Source organism: Sminthopsis crassicaudata, chromosome 6 (assembly GCF_048593235.1).
Source record: "Sminthopsis crassicaudata isolate SCR6 chromosome 6, ASM4859323v1, whole genome shotgun sequence".
Lineage (NCBI taxonomy): Eukaryota > Metazoa > Chordata > Mammalia > Dasyuromorphia > Dasyuridae > Sminthopsis > Sminthopsis crassicaudata.
In genome coordinates, this window is record NC_133622.1 from 67,791,093 (window position 1) to 67,809,779 (window position 18,687).

The window sequence follows — 18,687 nt, forward strand, 5'->3', positions numbered from 1 at the left end:
TGTCAAAAAAGAAGCGATTGAGTGGGATGACCTTTGAGGGCTCTTATAGCATTCCCTTAATGGTTTCATTGCTGGACATTCAAACCATAAGATTATCCTGTGTTCAAGGTTCTGTTTCCTCTGGGCTGTAGCAGAGTCTGTCCATAATGTCAAAAATATTTATTCCTCTCATACTAGCTTCTTAGATTGTCTAGCTTCTTCAAAGCACAGCTTGCTTCTCCCTCCTACACAAGAATTTTTCATGATCCCCAAGGTTGCTAGTGGCCTTTCCTATTACTTTGCATGTATTTTTGTCTATACTTAACAACACACCCATATGTATATGTATATATGCAAATATACATAAAACAACACAATGCTTATAGATTGTGTTTTCTCCTATTCTTTCCCCCACTCCAAAAAAATGATTGAAGTTCATTCCTTGAAGGCAAGGCCAGTTTTATCTTTGTATCTCTATCACTTGGGACAAAAATAAAAGCTTAACAAATGATTGCTGAGTGAATAAATGACTGCTAGACTCTGACCCAGCAGGAAGCATGAACAAAATGATCCTGCTAAGTGCTTACCTCAGACGCATATTGTACTAATCTAAGGCGTAGATAATTCATCCAGATTTAACTCCATCAATTATTTCAGATGGAGGCAGTTTTGGGGTACAAGCCACCCATGATTAATCATCTTTCTCTTTTATACATTGCTCATTGTTATCTGGCTTTAAAAACATTATCTGATTAAACATAAAGGTTTAAAAAGCCATTCATCTGAACGGGCAAGAGTCAATATGAGCCCAAGAAAGGCTTTTATTCTAAACCAATTTCTGAACATTTCCGATTCAAAAAGCAATCAGAAAATATGTGAATATTTGTAAAATCATGTCCTCGTCTAACTCCATAATCTTAATAAATGGGAAGTATCATTTCAGACGCTCTGCTGGTTCAATATTTACTGTTTACTTAATAAAAACGTATACTTAAATTATGTATCCTCGTATATCATATTAACTAATCGTGACAACATATTGGAAATCTAACCAAAGAGAAAATCCTTTGACTGTTTAGAGCCTTATCTATGCCCGGAATATCATCAAGAACAGCGATTCTATGGGAGTATAATTTACCCAGGAGCCAAAGTACAATAGAAGATCTCTATAGGAGATCAGCATCTTGGCAGAGAGTCTTGTACCTTGCAGGATATCCTGAAGTGCCTATGAATAGATAATGAACAATGACACCATATGTTTTAGAGTGTGGAACCCAGCTACTGGCCTCCCAGAGAATGTCTTCCTAAGCATCCTTTGGAAATCCTGCATGAGGTATATAGCTAAATTCATTCTTAGGATAGGATACAGAAACAGGAAGCACTGCATATCAGTTCATAGATTAATTCACAAAAGCAACCACATTATAATGATTTACATTCCCTAAAAAATAAACATACACACTGGCAAAAATACAGCTTGGTTCCAATTAGTGCAGTTAATAAATCCTCTGAAGTGATTGCATTATTCACATTCTCACTGAATTTCCATTGGGTTGGAACCAATGACCATCATTTACATAATTATAACTTCAAATAGTGCTAATTCAAATACGTGTGAGCATATCATGGGACTCATTATTTGTACTAACTGAAATCTAGCTGTGGAAATTTTGCTGCAAAAAAGAAATCTCATGACCTTTGTGGTTGCCACTCTATAGTTGTATTGTTGTGGCAATGCTTTGAACCATTCTTTTGGTAAATGTTGGAAAAGATAACACCCATTTTACTGATGAGGAAACAGAGTGTACATGAAGTCAAGGTCAAAGTCCCTTCAAGAAGCCATCGGAATGGTGAACAATATACCCCAGCTTTCCTAACTGCCCCACTAGAGCTCTACTCAACTTTTAGTTGCCCCTTCCTTTTAACCTTCTCTTCCAAGCAAGTACCAGGCACAATGTTCTATAAAAGATAAATATGAAGGCAAATGCAAAATAGTTCTTATCTCCAGAAGGTTCTTTCTACTGGGAGGGAACAAGGTGGTCACAAAATAGATTAACATAAAATATATATGAGATAAATACAAAGGGGAGGAGGAGGTTGGGTGGCGCACTAGGGAGTTCAGCAACCAGACACTGCACTGATGCTCCTTGAAAGGCTAGATTCTTTTCCTTCTAGGTTGCTTCTTTTTAGCATAATAATAACAGTAATAGCACCTGTCATCTCTATATAGCTCTAGGGTTTGCAGAGTGCTTTATAAATAATATCCTGTTTGCTATGTCCAATGTCCTTCCAATGTCCCTGGGAGGTAGGTGCTATTATTATTCCCATTTTATAGATGAGGAATCTGGGGGGGGGGGTCACATAGCTAATAAATATTTGAAGCAGAATCTGAACTCAGAGCTTCCTGATCTTACATCCAATACTGCATTCACTGCCTGATGTCTAGCATTCATTCAACTAGATAAAATATCCAATGGAGTGTCTTGTTTCCTGAGGAAAGAATCCAAAGTGCCATCTGTCTTTTCTCACTGAAACTGCAGAAGGAAGGAACCTAGAGAATAGGGTTGTGTAGACGGACAGCAGTGACATGAGCGCCTTAGCCACAGTAAGCTTCTGACTGAGGCTTTTCCCTTCTTCCTTCAGTCATCCCTGCTCATCACGCCGGCTCCAGAGGCATCTGACAGGTATCTCACAGAGTAAACCAATAACAATAAGATGTCAATAACAATTGCGAAACCCCGATGTACATAGACCCCCCCAAAAGTGTCTTTCTTATGTGGACACCATTGGAGAGGCTTTAGCAAATGTATTGAATATACGTGGATTAAACAAACAACAATAGAAGGTGGTTCCAAGGGAACAAATCTAAGAGATAAGCATGAAGGTGTACAGCAGTCAATTCAATGCCTGAACAATCAAGCTTTAGTCATTCCTCCTTGGGCTCATAAATTTAGCCTTTCATTAAGCAAAGCTGCCAATTCAATTTTATGATATAAAAAAATTGTCGTGATTAATAGCTTATATTTACTATTTTCTACATCCACTAAAAGATGGAATATCCTAGAGGAGTTAAAATTACTTTTGACTCACTGATAAGCAATGAGTTCATGCAGTAAACACTGCAATTTCCCAACTAGCATCAATATGCAAGGCTTTTGAAAAACTGATGGAAGCAAGTGAGGATTCAGGTGCAGTCTTGGATGTAGGGTTTTCATATAAACCAGTTCATGCAAATCTGAAAGTCACCAATTCTAGATAGAAATGCCATGTGATACCATTCCTCATTAGTATGGTGGTGAGAGCTGGTATATTCTGATAGGAAAAAAAAAATGAAAAGGCTTTCAAAATATATTTGCACAGAGATTCCCAAAGCCTCGCTCCAGCCCTGACTAATTGTACAGTTAAGATTTCAGTGAGATTTTAGTAAATAAACAGAAAAATCACCTAATAATGGCGAATTGTCAGATTGTGATAACCAACATTGATAATAAGCCTCTGAATTGTCTACTGCTGACAAAGACTAACCCATTGTTCGATGAAGTCACAGCCATGACCTTTACGAACCACCTCCCTTTCATGGTTTCATCCTTTTGTTTGTTGCCCTTTTTGGGTAACGACACCATTATTACCACAGTCATTTGGGCTCATAACTTGTTTTCTTTCATCCATCAACAGATCACCAAGTATCATTGACTTAAAAAAAAATGCTTTCTAGCATTGATCCCTTGTATTCCTCTCCAATAGTAAAACCATTTCCGTAGTCCAGGTCTGCATCATCTCATACCTCAGCTAGTGCAAAAGCTTCCTGGTCCACTATTCTCTGTATCTCCCCTCCCACTTCCAAGCTCGCACAGCTGCCAGATTAATTTTCTTAAAACATCAATTTCATCATTTTACTCCACTGTTGAGAAAACTTCCTCAATCTGTTCTTCCATTTTCTTGGTGATAGGTTTTTGCCACTCCCTCCCCTTCGACTGAGTATATCATTCATGCAACCTTCCCTGGAGGCAGCTAGATGGCACAGTGGATGGAGTGGTAGACCTGGAGTGTATGGTACTATAGTAGGCACTATGCAAAAAGCAAAAAAAAAAAAAAAAAAAAAAGCCAAATAAAAAGAGATAGCTTTTGCCCTTGAAGAAAGCACAAGATTAAGAAAAGAAAACAGAAACACACAACATAAAATAAGCTCTAGTTATATTTTTACACAAACTTAAAAGGGGGAAGGGGGAACGTCAACCTTTTCCTATAGTGTTAGTAATTTTTTCCTTTCATTATTGTCTTAGTTATCTCACCTGGAAATCAGAGAGGAGGAAGCACCACAGGGATGTGGGAGGGAGAGAGAAAGGTGTACTGTAGGCAAGAAAGAGAAGAATTATAGAATTCTGCTCTTATAAATTGGAGTTTGCAGCTAATACAGTCAAGTCAGAAGAAAAGAAGGGTATAATCTTAACCATGGATGTAATTTAATCAAATAAGCATTTATAAAACACCTACTTTGTGTTAGGTGCTGAGAAGACAGATAAAAATAAAACAGCACTTATCTTTAAGGAATTTATATTCTATTGGGATATGAGGGCCTGAAGCACTTACACAGAAAATAGACAAATACTAATTGCAAACTAATTTGATTAAATTATTAGGTTTCAAAAATAACAAAATATAATATTTTTAAAGATGAAAGGTCCTTAGAAAGCATCTACTTGATCTTCTTACTTTACAAGTGAAGAGACAAAGGTGCAGAGTTTAAATTACTTGCCACAAGGTCACACAGGTGACAAAGTCGGCATCTGAATCTACACAAGACTAACTCAGAAGCCTGTTTTTCCCAGCACACCACATTCTTGTCTCAAATTCAACAATTCAATATTTAGTAAGCATCTGCTATGTGTGTTTGTGTGGATTTAAATTTAAATTAAATTACATTTTTTTTCCTTTTTGATCTGTTCTTCTTTGCAATGGCCTGGTAGAACTCAGTCATTTCTGAGAGAAGAGGTACTCTCTTAGAAAGATCTGAAACAAATTCCTTAGTGCAGAAATAAACAGAGCATCTTGAAATAAACGTCTTTGGTGGCATCCTGCTGGTTGCTTTAGGTATTCTAGTCTTCATTTAAAACAAAAATGATCACGGAGTACCCATCTTCCTGATGACAACGGCAAATTTCCACCAGCGATAGAACAAAACATATTTGAATTACATCTGTGTCTAATTATATTTTATTCCCTGCCTATAATTTCTATTTGTATTTATACTATGTACCTGCACGCAGCATAATTATATATGCTGCCTAAGTGTGTACAGAACTGCTTTGGATATAAATTTGAACTACAAGACACATGTTTGCAAAGAGGACTAAAAAGACCTTTTGATGCTTGTTTCGTTGTGAATTAATATTTCATGTAAACATATTAATACACAACACATCTTTACCCCAAACAGGGAAGTCTTATTAACGGTGGACTCAGAATGCTGGCTTTCTTAACTACTGAGAAGAACCACATGAGAAGGCAGAAAGGAAAGAGGAGGAATGTATGGATTTAATCTAGAAAACTATTACTCTGTCCTCTTCACTTGACTGAGCCTTTTCAAAATATGACCTCTACAGCTGAAGACTTCAGTGTGTTCTATTCTGATAGTCACATGTGCCTGAAAATAAGTACCTTTCTAAGTGGGAAGGCAGATGTCCACAGGCCTAGCAGAATAAGAAACAGCCAGCACAGAGCCTTCCCCCTAAGTCTGCAGATTTCAGAAGATCTGGCTAGGGCAGAGAAGCTATAGAAGATCAGAGGGTCAAAGATTTACCCCTAGAAGGAAGCCTGGAGGTCATATAGTCCAACTCCCTCATCTTATAGATGAGAAAGTGGGGATCCAAAGGGAAGTTGTGACAGGCCCAGATCACACAGGGAGAGATTAAAGATTAAGCACAAAGACAAGGGTTTGAATCCAGATTACCCGATTCTAAATTCATTACCCTTTTTACAATACCATGCTTCCTTTCTAGACATAAAAATAAGAAGGCATTATCTCTAGCTGGGCTCAAGGGGAATTACCAAAAGGGGTATGGAGATAGCTAACGGAGTAACATGTATTAAAATTAACAACAGAACTCTCTAGGTATCATCTACTCTTCTACTACACCCATCAAACATTATGGTTGACTAAGCCACCATAAACAGAGTGGTCTCCACTACAGCTTCTTAAAGCCCCTATGGGGTCATGTAACTGAATGTGGGAGTCACAAAATTATGATTCATTATCAGTAAATGTTTGATCTGTTTAGCTATTTTATATATCTATATACTCAGGGTTGTGTAAAATTTTCTTGGATGAAAAGGGGTTGTGAGTGAAAAAAAGTTGAAGAGCCCTGATCAACACCAGATTTTAATTTCAATCTATTTAAAATGCTGTATTCCTAATGAGGGGCAGCATGGCAAGTGGATAAAGAGCTGACCCTGATTCAGAAAAACTTGAGTTCAAGAGTTGACTTTGATATATACTAGACCCTTGAGAAAGCCATTCATAATCAATGTCACCGCTTCCTTTTTCTCACTCTCTTCTTAACTCGATGCAGTCTTGGCTTTCAATCTCATCTTTCTACTGAAAATGCTCTTTCCAAGTTAACAACGATCTTAACTGCCAAATGTAATGGCCTTTTCTCAGTCTTTATTCTTCTTGACTTTCCTTCAACCTCAAATACTATTGAAAGTCCTTTCTTTCTTTTCTCCTCCCTCTAGGTTTTTGGGGACACGCTCAGTTCTTTCCTAATTCTCCAAGTCTAACTGATCCTCAACATCCCCGATGGACCTTTTTCTAGGTAGGGTCTGCCAGACGTGTGTGTTCCTCAAGGCTTTCTCCTCATGAATCATCTTCTCTTTTCTCTCTCTCCTATTTTGCTTGGTGATCTCATCAGCTTCCATGGATCCATTTTCATTTTCATGGAGATGATTCTCAGATTTGTAAATCTAACTTCTCTCCTAATCTCTAGTCTCATACTTCCAACTGCCTATTAGACATCCCAAACTGGATGTCCCATAGAGCAGCAGTTCAACATATCTAAAACTGAACCGTTATCTTTCCTCTTAAACTAATTTCCTCTTACTTCCCTCACATTTATTTAAGCTCCCACCCTGTAGGTCATCCTTGTCTTTTCACTTTTTCTCACTCTCCTTCCCCGACTTTCCCTTATCCAATCTGTTGCCAAGTCCTATTAATTCTACCTTCATAACATCTCTCATACATGTTTCCTTCTCCCATTTCTCCTCTGACACGCTACCACCCAGGGGCAGATCCTTGTCACCTCACACTTGGACTACTGAATAGCCTGCTGATATGTTTCTCTGCTTCAGTTCTCTCACTCCCCTAGTTCCTTTTTCATTCAGCTGTCAAAGGGATCTTTTTAAAGCACAGATCTGATCATGTTACTCTCTCCCTCATTCAATAAATCCCAATGACTCCCTATCTCCCCTAGGATCAAATATTAAACTCTCTGTTTAGCTTTTAAAGTCCTTCTGTCCAATTCTCTTCCACTTTACTCTGATTCACATTCTTTGCAATCCAAGGACATTAATCTCTTTGTGGTTCCTTTAACATGACATTCTCACCATCCCTAACTCTTGTCATTGTCACTGGCTGTTCCTATACCATAAAATTTTCTCCCTCCTCAACTCAGCCTTCTGGCTTCCTTCAAGACTCAGTCAAAATCCAAATTTCTACAAGAAGCTTTTCCCAGCCCTTCTTAAAGCTAGTACTACAATTAACCCCAATCTCTCTTATACATATAGTTGTTTGTATGTTGTCCCCCATATTTGATTATGAGGTCCTTGAGGAAAGAGGTTTTTTGTTTGTTTTGTTTGCCATTTGTTATATCCCTAGTACTTAATAAAGAGTTGCTTATTGGCCTGACTTAACAAGATGTTGGTCAGGCATTTAACCACTAACTAAGCAACTTTTTAAGACTATAAGTTGAAGAGATGGTATGATCTCAATCAGGAAAGGGAATTTCCTCACCTGGGAATCATAGATTTAGTAGCTATTCCTGTATCCTAAAATTTAGAGAAACTATGGAAGAGGAGATGCAGGGCTAACCTTGAAGTAAGAATAACCTGGGCTCAAGTCCTTTTTCTGACACATATTAGTTGTTAGACTATGGGATAAATAAATCATCAATAAAAATTAAAGGATTACAGTAATAGAACTGGAAAAGACATTAGAGGCCATTTAATTCAACCCCTTAATTTTGCAGATGAAAAAACTAAGTTACATACTTAATTACAGAGAAGTTAAGCATCAAGCAATAGATAGGATTTGAGACCAAGCTTTCTGACAACAAATTTCAGTCTTCCCACGTATTACATAGCCTCCCATGGAGGACAAGAGTTAAGCCAACAGAACCTACCTCATGTTTTAGGAAAAAAAAAGAAATAGCGGGAACTCTATGACAAAAGATCTCCTAAGAAATACTTGCAAAGCAAATAATTTTGCTTATTTTCACTATTTCAAATTTGTAGATAAAGAACAAGCCTCATGCTGAAGGTACCTTATTTTGACTTTAAGGTGTCCAAGTTAAAAGTCATTTTACTAAAATCTCTAAAGGGAGAGCATAGACGCAGTAGACAACCCAAATAGACCAGCCTAAGAAATCTTAAGAGTAAGAGCAACCTAAATTCAATTAAAATATTGAAGTTAGAAAATTCTTAAAGTAATGCAGTTTTAGGCGTATATTTCCTGGCTTATTCCTTGCTCACTCTTGTGCAACTTTTTTGTATATTTTTTAAGGAGAAAATGAAAAGAAATGCTTTCTCAACAAAATTCCACCACCACCCTCCTCATCTCCCCCAATACTTTGGAACAAACTTAATTCTTTTGCTCTTCTTCAGCTTTCCTTCTTTTAAGGAAACACTTTGTGCTTAGCAAAACAGACAAAGAGTTAATTTAAAGAACTATTAAGCTCATATTTCAAGGAAAGAAATTTGGGAGAAAGAGGGAGGAAAAAGTTACCAAGCCTGAACTATCATTATCCAGACCTAATTTGCTTGGCACAGCAGATGGAGTGTCCAGACTTGGGCCTTATTCAGCTGCCTCTCTTAGATCCTGATTTTTATCAGACCTCTTTCTTCAGGTGGGGTCCTGTTAATTGCCCCTTATCACCATTGGTGCCATCCTCCAGAGAAGGCAAACAATAAGTCTGGCAGAAGTTGAAAGAAATCCTCCAGATACAAAAGCTTTGACTGGCACTGCTTGGTGTGCTAATTACCCCCAAACTCTACCCGACTTCATCCTGGAAAATACAGTTAACTTTCTCAGATCCATATTCCGGTTATCCAAAATTATACCGAGCTGTCCGACAGGCTGCAATGGTGACTAAAGCAGTCCGAGCTACTGACAGGACTCCCTGAGCCTCTGAGTTTACTACTATGAGGAAAACAACTAAGGAAACATAATTCATTTTCTCACAGAGTAAGCTTTGGTCTCAAACTAGTCAAAGAAAGGAAAGTTTTACTATTAAGAGAGTTTTGCTAAGTTTTATTTCCAACCTCATCAATGCAAAAACCATCCAGAAGATCAAACTAGAACACATTTCCTGGCAGGAGCCGAGCTTTCCTCGGCAGTTCTGCAGCGGACCAGTGGACTTTACCCAGAGGTCCCCACTTACCTGGCCATGGGAAGGAAGGGGCGCGTAGGTCATGGGCTGATTCATCACTCCTTTCTGCTTCATGAGAAGCATGCGCTTCTGCTCCTCATTCAAGTGCGCCATCTGAGCCTGCAGCTGGGGCTGGGACTGCGGCGGCGCCGACTGCTGCTGGGGCGGTTGCTGTGGCAAAGGCTGCTGCTGCTGCGGCTGCTGCTGCTGCTGAATGTACGGCATCATCGGGTTTTTGTTGGGATTGGCCATGGGGGGTGTCATCCTCTGACTCAGCTCTGCATTGAAGTGGGTCAGGGGCTTCGTGTTTCCGTAAGTTAGCATACTGGGCTGCTTGTTTAAAGAGTTTGTACCCAAGTTATTTGGCTGCTGATTGATCATATTCATGTGGTTCTGGGGGAGGTAGTTATTCATGGTCGTCTTCTGCAGGTTGTTTGCCATGGCAGGCACTATAGGGTTTTGGTTGTTAAAGGCTTGGGGGTACATCATCGGGCTATTTGGTTTGTCTGCATTGAAGGCTCCTCCATAGGGACTGGATGGGGGCCCCACTGGGGACCAACTCGAAGTCTGACTTGGATGCTGTGGCTGGGGCTGCTGCTGTTGCTGCTGCTGCTTCTGCTGGATAAGTTTAGCTCTCTGCTGCTGCTGGGCAGCCATTTGTTTGAGCTGTTCTGCAGGAGATAAATCCGCACTGGAAACCGCCACAGGACCGGGACCTGAACCGGTCACGCTTCCTGCCGTTGGAGTCATGAGATAGCCATTTCCTGGCCTCGACGAAGCTTGGCCGGGAGTGTGAGCTTGGTTGGGAGTTTGGGGAGACTGGACAGCACAGTTTGCTGGTGAGCTGGCAGGATTTGGTGCCGCAGGAGTACTGGAAACCGAAGGGATGCTACTAGCTGTGGAGACATTGGAAAATGGCGGACCAGAAGATGATGGTCTCCCTTGGGGAGATCCCATGGGGACATGGGCAAATGGAGAGTGAGAAGGATCACTCTTTACACTGGCGCTCTCTTGAGAGAGGGGCGTCTCGGTGGTTGGCCGAGAGAATTCTGGTTCCTTCTTCTCTTCAAAGTCTTCGTTGAATAAGTCCTGTATGTCATCTTCAGGGACGGTGTTGGCCAGCTCATCTATTAACTCCTGCCACTCTTGATCATTGAGGTTAATGTCTGAGAACAACTTGTTCTGATTGGAAAGTGACGTTTCCGAAGTGTCTATGCAGGTGGGGTCATCCAGTGGTTCTTGTTTGAGTTCCTTGTTTTGTAGGATGGCAAAGCTATCCTCAAGGTCACTGCAACCATTCATGGAAAGTTTAATTTCTGGCAGCCTGCCATTCTTACCCAGCTCTTCTATGATCCCCGGAGCATGAGCTCCACTGTTGGGCAAGGGTAAAGAAGGCTTCATGTCCAGCTGGTGAAGAGGAGAAGCAGAAGGCAAAGGCATATTGTTGGGCAAATTACTGATAGTGTCCATTGCTGCAGGAATGTCCTTCCGGATCCTCTTGCTTGTTGGGGAAAAGTTCCCATCGCATGCGCCATTCTGCTGCTCTCCATTAAGGGGGGACCGGGCTCCTTCCAACTTCCTTTTCACAGTCTCTTGTAGCTAGAAGAAAAAAAAACCACATATAAGAGAGAAAGACTAAGTCATCGGTTATAGCTTTGAATTTTAATATTATAGCATCACTAGGATCAGAGATTCAAACTTCCTCTTCCCAGAATCCCTTACATGGATTAAAATTCATAGAAACTCTACTACTATATTCCTAAATCAGCACCAGATTACTATTGGGTTCTCAGAGCAAAGGAGGCCATACCTTGCGGGGAACCCAACACCACATATCAGCTCTGTTTTTAGGATTAAAGAAGCAGAAAACAAATCATAGATTTTGGGGGGTGAGTGGGAGTTAAGGGCAGTGCTTTAGCAAAGAATAAGTCATCTGTTGTTATTGTCAAAACTGATGCTAGGCATAAGACTTGGAGGTGGATTAATCATCTTGGAAGGGAAGATTCAGTCATGTCTTAAAAAACATTAAGACTGTCACATTTTAATTGAGAATCTTCAAGGATACGATATTTTGAAGAATCCAATAAAAAGAGCTCTCTGAGTCTTGCACTGAAATACCATCCAATGTTAATAACACACAAATCACAGAAAGCATGTCAAAGAGTGAGTAAGGACTTCAAAAATGACTGTCCAACATACTTCTTCTCTTGGGAGTAAAATTTGCCAATACCAGTTTAAAAGTAAAATAGAAGAAACAGTGCTTAGCCAATGGTAAAAGCTTAATATATATTTTTCATTCATTCGTTCATTCATTCATTCCACAAAGATGAAGAATCAAATGCTGTAGAATAGAGAACACATTAGATATACAATCCGACTCCAATTCCCCAAGGTCAATTAAATTAACTCGAACCCTAGCAACAAATGAGGGAATGATCCCATAAACTTGACATTTATTCACTAGAGTTTCACTGTCTCATTGAAATGGGAAGATCTTGAACAGGATCCAAATGGAAAATAAGCCTAATTTAAGAAAAGTCAAATGGAATTCAAATGCTTTAATTTGGAGAAAAGTAAGCTGAGAGAAGACTATAAATATACACATTATCACCACATGAAAGATGCCCATCATTCATCACTCATGTTCGCAGAGGTTAGAAAGGGGAGCTTAAATTTCAATAAGGAGAACTGAGACCAGCCACAACAAAGAAATCAAGATCATAAATTTAGATCTGGAAGACATTATAAAGATCATTTAGTCCAATAACTCCATTTTGCAGATAAGAAAACTGAGAGCCAAAAAAATTAAGTGATTCTCTCAAAGTCAGACAACTAATGAGTAGCAGATCCTAATTTTAAGATTTCAAATCCAAGACTCTTTCCTCTCCATCACAAATGAGGCTAGGACACAGAATCAGTGTCTTTCAGAGTTGGTACTTTACAAATTACAGGATTTTTCCCTATTAGAAAGAATTTCATTAGCCATTCACTGAGTCTTATCCATAAGTCACAACAATATATTTGGTAAATGGACTCTAGTCTTTGATTGAAAACTTCCAATGAGGGGGAACCCATTACCTCCCAAGACAGCCCATTCCCTAATTGTTAGGAAGATTTGTTGAATTGAAATCATAATTAAATTGAGATAAACAAGCTGGCAAAAGAGGTTAGAGAATATTCTTCTTTCAGAGCTTTAAGTATTCATTTAAAGAGAATGGATTAGAAGTGTATGGTATCTCACATATCCTAAGTCTTTTTCAATTTAGGAGACTACATTGTTATAACTATATAGTAAACAATAGCATGCACAAGTCTTTCACGATCCAGTATGACAACTTTTGCCTCTTTGGAAGTGTCAGGAATTTGACAAATTGGAGCTAAGAGAGAAGGACACGTAGAGCTAGTGAGTGTTAGAATAACTTCGTTCCTTATTGTTAGAAGACAGGAATGAGGCAGAAGAAGCCCTGGTAGCCAAACCTGCCAGTTAGCATCCCTAAGTACACACTACTTTGTTCTAAGTGAATGGTATTCCTTATGTATCCAACAGAACATAAAAGCTAGGTTCTTTCTGGTACCTTTTATTAAGAGTCTATCATTTGACACCCAGAAATGTGGAAGCCACAAAATAAATCTGATGTTTAGGAAGAATAATTCTAGGTACGAGAGTATATAAGAATGTTACTTATTAGAAAGAGAATCACAGATTCACCGAGTTAGAAGTGACTTAAGAGGCCATTTACTTTCTTCTATACCTAAACAAGACTCCCCAATACATCCCTTTGTCATGGGATCATCTAGTCTTCTTGAAGACTTCTACTGCAGATTTCTGGGGAAGATGGCTGTTTGCAAGTACACTATCCAGATTCTACATTTATCTATTTCAGGAAAAAAAAGCTCTGAAGTTTTATAACAAGCCAAATATAATGAGAAATTAGAGTAAGATTTTTTTTTTAAACAGCAGAACTATACAAAAAATTCAATTATAAATCCATGGGAAACTTTTGCCAGCAAAGAGAGTGACAGTACAGAAGCCTTCTGATGTGATTAGAAATGGATTGGCAACATCAATAGCCAATGAAGACTACAATGTAGCTAAAAGAAAGCTCCAATGTAGATAGAAAGTCCCAGGGAGAAGTCCTTGGAAAGTCCAGAGAATCCCAATAGGCAGTGATCAACATGGTGCTAATGCTACAAAGTCTAGAGATCCTGTACTATTTAACTCAGTAGGAGATGCAAGAGATACCTAATGATCCAGAACTCTGACTTTCAAAGATTCAGAGAGAGATAGGGAAGGTGCAGGGGGACACAGGGCAAGAGCAAGCAGAGCTGACTCATCTCTCCAAAGCACACAGAGGACAGAGCCTGGCCCTGGAATGGAGCCCCAATGTAGTAACTAACGTTGGAGAGATGAGGAAATCAAGCACCAACCAATAGAAAAAATTTTTGTGGATTTAGTGATCCTCCAAAGAAGAAAATTCCTCTGGAACAACTGTAAGCAGAGTCTGAAAGGAAAAACTGGTTTAACTATGAAGACCACAGGAAAACTTAGAATAAAAGAAGGAAGAGGTTAAAAAAAAATACGGAATGAAACCCTTGGGGAAAAGAATTGGGAGGAGAATAAATAGTTTAGAAGAGAGAGTGGTAAGACCTTACCCAGACAACGAGCCCCCTAAAAACTAGAACAGACCAAATAGAAGGCAATGACTCCCATGTGCAAACAGGAAACATTAAAAATAAATCAAAAGATGAAAAGAAGAGAAGGTAAAGATATTTGATATATTTTTTTAAAAATGACTTGGGGAAAAAAAAGGTCAGAAAGGAATTATTTCAAAATTTCTAAAAATCATGATTTTTAAAAAGAGGCCTGTATACTATGTTTCAAGTAGTCATTAATAAAAATTGCCAAGTTGTATTAGAACTAAAAGGTAAGGTAAATTTAGAAAGGATTCATTGATCACTGCCTGAAAGGAACTCTAAAAAGTCCCAGATGTAACATTCCAAATCCAGAGGAAAAAAAATACTGAGAACATTTGGAAAGAAACAGTTGAAGTACTAAAGTAGCATAATATCATGCAACACAGCACTATGAATTAGAACATGGAACACAATATTCCAAAAGGCAAAAGATACAGGTTTGCAATCAAGAATAACTTACTTTGAAAAACTTTCAAAAACTTTGAAAAAAATTTAGAGGAAATGGATTTTTAATTGCACAAAGGACTTATTTTAATATAAGACTCAAAAGAAACTAGAAAAGTAAATTTATCTGAACTTCTGAAGGGGGGCCATATGATGATATAGTACTGATGTTCTTTTTTTATTTTAATAGTTTTTATTTACCAGATATATGCATGGGTAATTTTACAGCATTGACAATTGCCAAACCTTTTCTTCTATTTGCTCCCCTCCTCCCCCCTCCCCCAGATGGCAGGTTGACCAATACATGTTAAATATGTTAAAGTATAAATTAAATACAATATATGTATACATGTCCAAACAGTTGTTTTGCTGTAGTACTGATGTTCTAATGGGGAGAAGAAAAGAGTATCTTTTCAGAAGCTTAAAATCTTCAAAAGGTATTTAAAGAGTTAACAAGGAAAACAGTTCCTGGGGAATGGATCATTTCTGTTCTAAGGGTTTTGAAGAATGTAAGAGAGGAAGGGTAAAAGGAATTTCTTAGGGTAAAATAGGGAAAGTAGTGGGTAGAACTTGTTATTTCTAATAATTGGAGTGTGTGAAAAAATTATTCAAATATGAATAATGAAAGGGTGGGAGGAGTGAAGATCAGATAAATCTCACTCTTACCTGAAATGAACAAAGAAGGGTTGGACATACAAACAGTTTGGTGTAGAAATATATCAAACTTGATAGAGAGACAAGGGAAATGTTTGTGGGTGGGATGAGGTTAAGGCAAAGGATAATACTAGAGAAGGGACAGATACAAATATAACAGCAGCTCTCCCATTGCCTTTCTGTTTTGAGAACAAAGGATTCTAAAATCATGGATTTATTTATATCTGAAAGAGAGCTAGGAAGTCTTCTATGATCCAGGATGCAAAAGCATGAAACTTTTCTCTGTCTGTCCCAAGGATTAAATTCCCAGCTGATACAAACATTCAATGACAATCAAAATATTTTCCATTGCTTCAAAAAGAAAACAGATGCAGCGATAATATCCCTCTTTCACTGGTTGTAAAATACTATTTTCCTAAGAATTTTGCTGAATGTTCTTTATTATGAATAACAACAAAAACTGTTTTCTTGATTAAAACTCAGGTTCAACTGTATGACTGAGAATTATCTTTTGTTTAAAAATTAGCAGGCTTTGGAGAAAACAGGTTGTCCATGATTCCATCCAAGTTGGAATTAGTTCTTACTCTAGATGATCATACATGGAGATTTAAGTTCATGAGACCATATATATAGAGTTGTGGTCTTGCCCATCTCTATGTTATGAGGAAAATGTGCCCAAATTCACACAGTTGATTAAGAAGAGTCAGCAAATCATTTCAACTTTCTCAGTTTCAGTTTACTCTGTTGTAATAGTTTGGAATAGATCACCTCTAAGTTTCTTCTAGTTCTAAATCTATGATTTTACATAATAGCAAAATAGGGATCATATGTTCTTTCTCTTTAAACCTGATGCTTTTCTAATTGTTGAAGATGTAATAAAGGAACTGTTTTAGCAAAGTGATGTCTTAGAAAATTAGATTTTGAGGGAATACGTATGTGAGTAGCTGATGTTTTTCTTCTACCTTTGAGTTCTGACTTCACAAAGTCGTGTGTGTGTGTGTGTGTGTGTGTGTGTGTGTGTGTGTGTGTGTGTATTCATCCAATGTTTCCACATCTCAAGTTCCTAGGTTACTCCCAACCTCTTCACACATCAATGAAGATGCTATTTTTTTAAGAGTATCAAAAGATTCTTCACATATTTTCTGTTTCTGCCATCATCTTCTGGCTCTGCTTTAGCTATGAGAAAATCAGGGAGTCAGGAGTTCAGTTTGCTCTTTTTTCTCCTCTAGGGAGGTGGAAGAAGAGGTGAAGTAATATTTCGGAAGCACACCGTATATATCTTACACAAATATGCAGCTGAGAAAACTTCAGAACAGGCAGACTAGCTACTACCACGGAGAAATCCTTCCTTGCCCACACAAAACTTGAAGTGACCCAGCTCACAGAACCAGATACCCCATCTTCTCTGCCAGCAAAGACTAGAAACTTCTTAGCATCATGTGCTCTGGTATGGAAAAACTGCAGTCTCTTACTGAACATTTATTTTCTTCTTCCTGTATCACAGTTATTACATATAAATGTTTTCCCCCATTATAAAAAATGTTCTGGTGCTAGAAACTGAAGTGAGCTGCTTATCCCTTTGCCTATGAAAACACACGTAGTTATCATGTGTCGGTTTCTCGAAAGAAGCGATTTCTTTTTCATAATGGCTTTATTCAGAGGCTCTCTTCTTAGTTTCCTGAAAGGGTCTGGTGGTCTTACTACCTAGAAGTAGTAGGAACAGCAGCAGCAATGGTACACAGTATACAGTATATATGACATACAGTAATACCCTACAGCTGGGTAGTACTTTTAATGTGAGCAACAGTGGACTGAGCATGAACCTAGAGTTAAAAATGTTAAGATTCACAAGATATTTTTTGTGAAGTAAAAGAAAAGAAACTTTTCACTCATAGGGCAGGAAACTATTTAGCCAGGGACAACCAACATATCAGTTGATCAATCAACAAGCACTTTTTATGCACCAGATACTATGCTAGAACTTGGAGATACAAAGACCAAAAAAAAAAAAATGAAACTCTCTCTACTCCTAAAAAAAATCAGAGAGGAAACATGCACATAATGCAGTACATATAAAATAAATACAAGTTGTTTTAATGTTTGGTCTTTTGGGGGAGGTAAGGAGGAGGAATATGGCAGCTGGATGATCAAGAAAGCCATAATTACGTAGAAGGAAGCACTTGAACAGATTGTGAAGGAAGCACTCCTTGGATGTCATATTTTGGAAGAAGTCAGAGATTGGCATCCATCATGAGATAACCCCATGTTTTTGCTTCCATGTAGATGAGTCTGTGCCAGAGCTCATGGCCTTGTACTGTGTAATAGAGTGGGCAGCAGACACTTAAGAGGAGCTTCTTAGAATACCTGCTAACCAAAAGTGGATCTCTTAGTTTAAAGGACCTGCTTAAAAAGAAGTATATTTTTTTAATCCATTTCAGGCAGTGATAACAAGTCTTGTAGCCTTGTCACAGATGTGAATAGTATCCTTGAGGTGGGGCAGCTACTCCAAATTTAGGAATCATTAGTTACTGGATATAGAGGGGGGATCCAATTTCATTTCTTGCTGCTGTACTGCAACTTAAAAGCTTATTAGACCCCAAATTCTCCATAGCCTCCAGTGACAAGGGATAAATACTAACCCCAATATTGGGTTTATTTTCATATCCCCACTCCTTAGCATACTGTTGTGCATATTTCATCATTGCTGTTTGGTTATTTCAGTCATGTCTGAATCTTCATGACCCCATTTGAAGGATTTTCATGGAAAAAAATATTGTAATGATTTGCCATTTCCTTCTCCAGCTCATTTGACAGATGAGAAACTGATGCAAACAGGGTGAAGTGACTTGCCCAGGTTCACATGGCTAGTAAGTATCTGAGGTCATATTTGAACTTATGAAGATGAGTCTTCCTGTTTCCAAACCCAGTTCTCCATTCACTGGGCCACTTAGCTGCCTTGTCTTGCATATTCTTAATAATTGTTTGTTGGATTTGATTAAGTTTTGTATGAGTTATGCTGCACTGCAATGATAAGCACAGGCTTTTCTTTTTTCGTACAGACCACTTTCTAAAAATGCCATTTCCAAAAATGAGGGAATGAATTTTTATTTCCATCTGTAACATCAACCAATGTAATCTAGTCTGTTGCTGTCAATGATTTTTAATAATAGGTCACAGATCTATAACTGGGAGGCACATTAAACATGATTTTATCTAATATCTTCATTTTACAGAAGAGAGAACGAAGATTAGAGAGATTAAGAAACATGTTTATGAC

At 38.3% G+C, this 18,687-nt stretch overlaps 1 protein-coding gene across 4 annotated transcripts in view; it reads right to left on the reverse strand.

The window, feature by feature from the left end:
• The window catches only part of MAML3 (mastermind like transcriptional coactivator 3), a 531,295-nt gene that overhangs the window by 205,113 nt on the left and 307,495 nt on the right, over positions 1-18,687 (reverse strand). For all 4 annotated transcript variants that reach the window (XM_074274770.1, XM_074274769.1, XM_074274768.1 and 1 more), the window contains exon 2: positions 9,630-11,216. In XM_074274770.1, the coding sequence (XP_074130871.1) occupies positions 9,630-11,216 (1,587 nt within the window). The remainder of the gene's footprint in view (positions 1-9,629; positions 11,217-18,687) is intronic.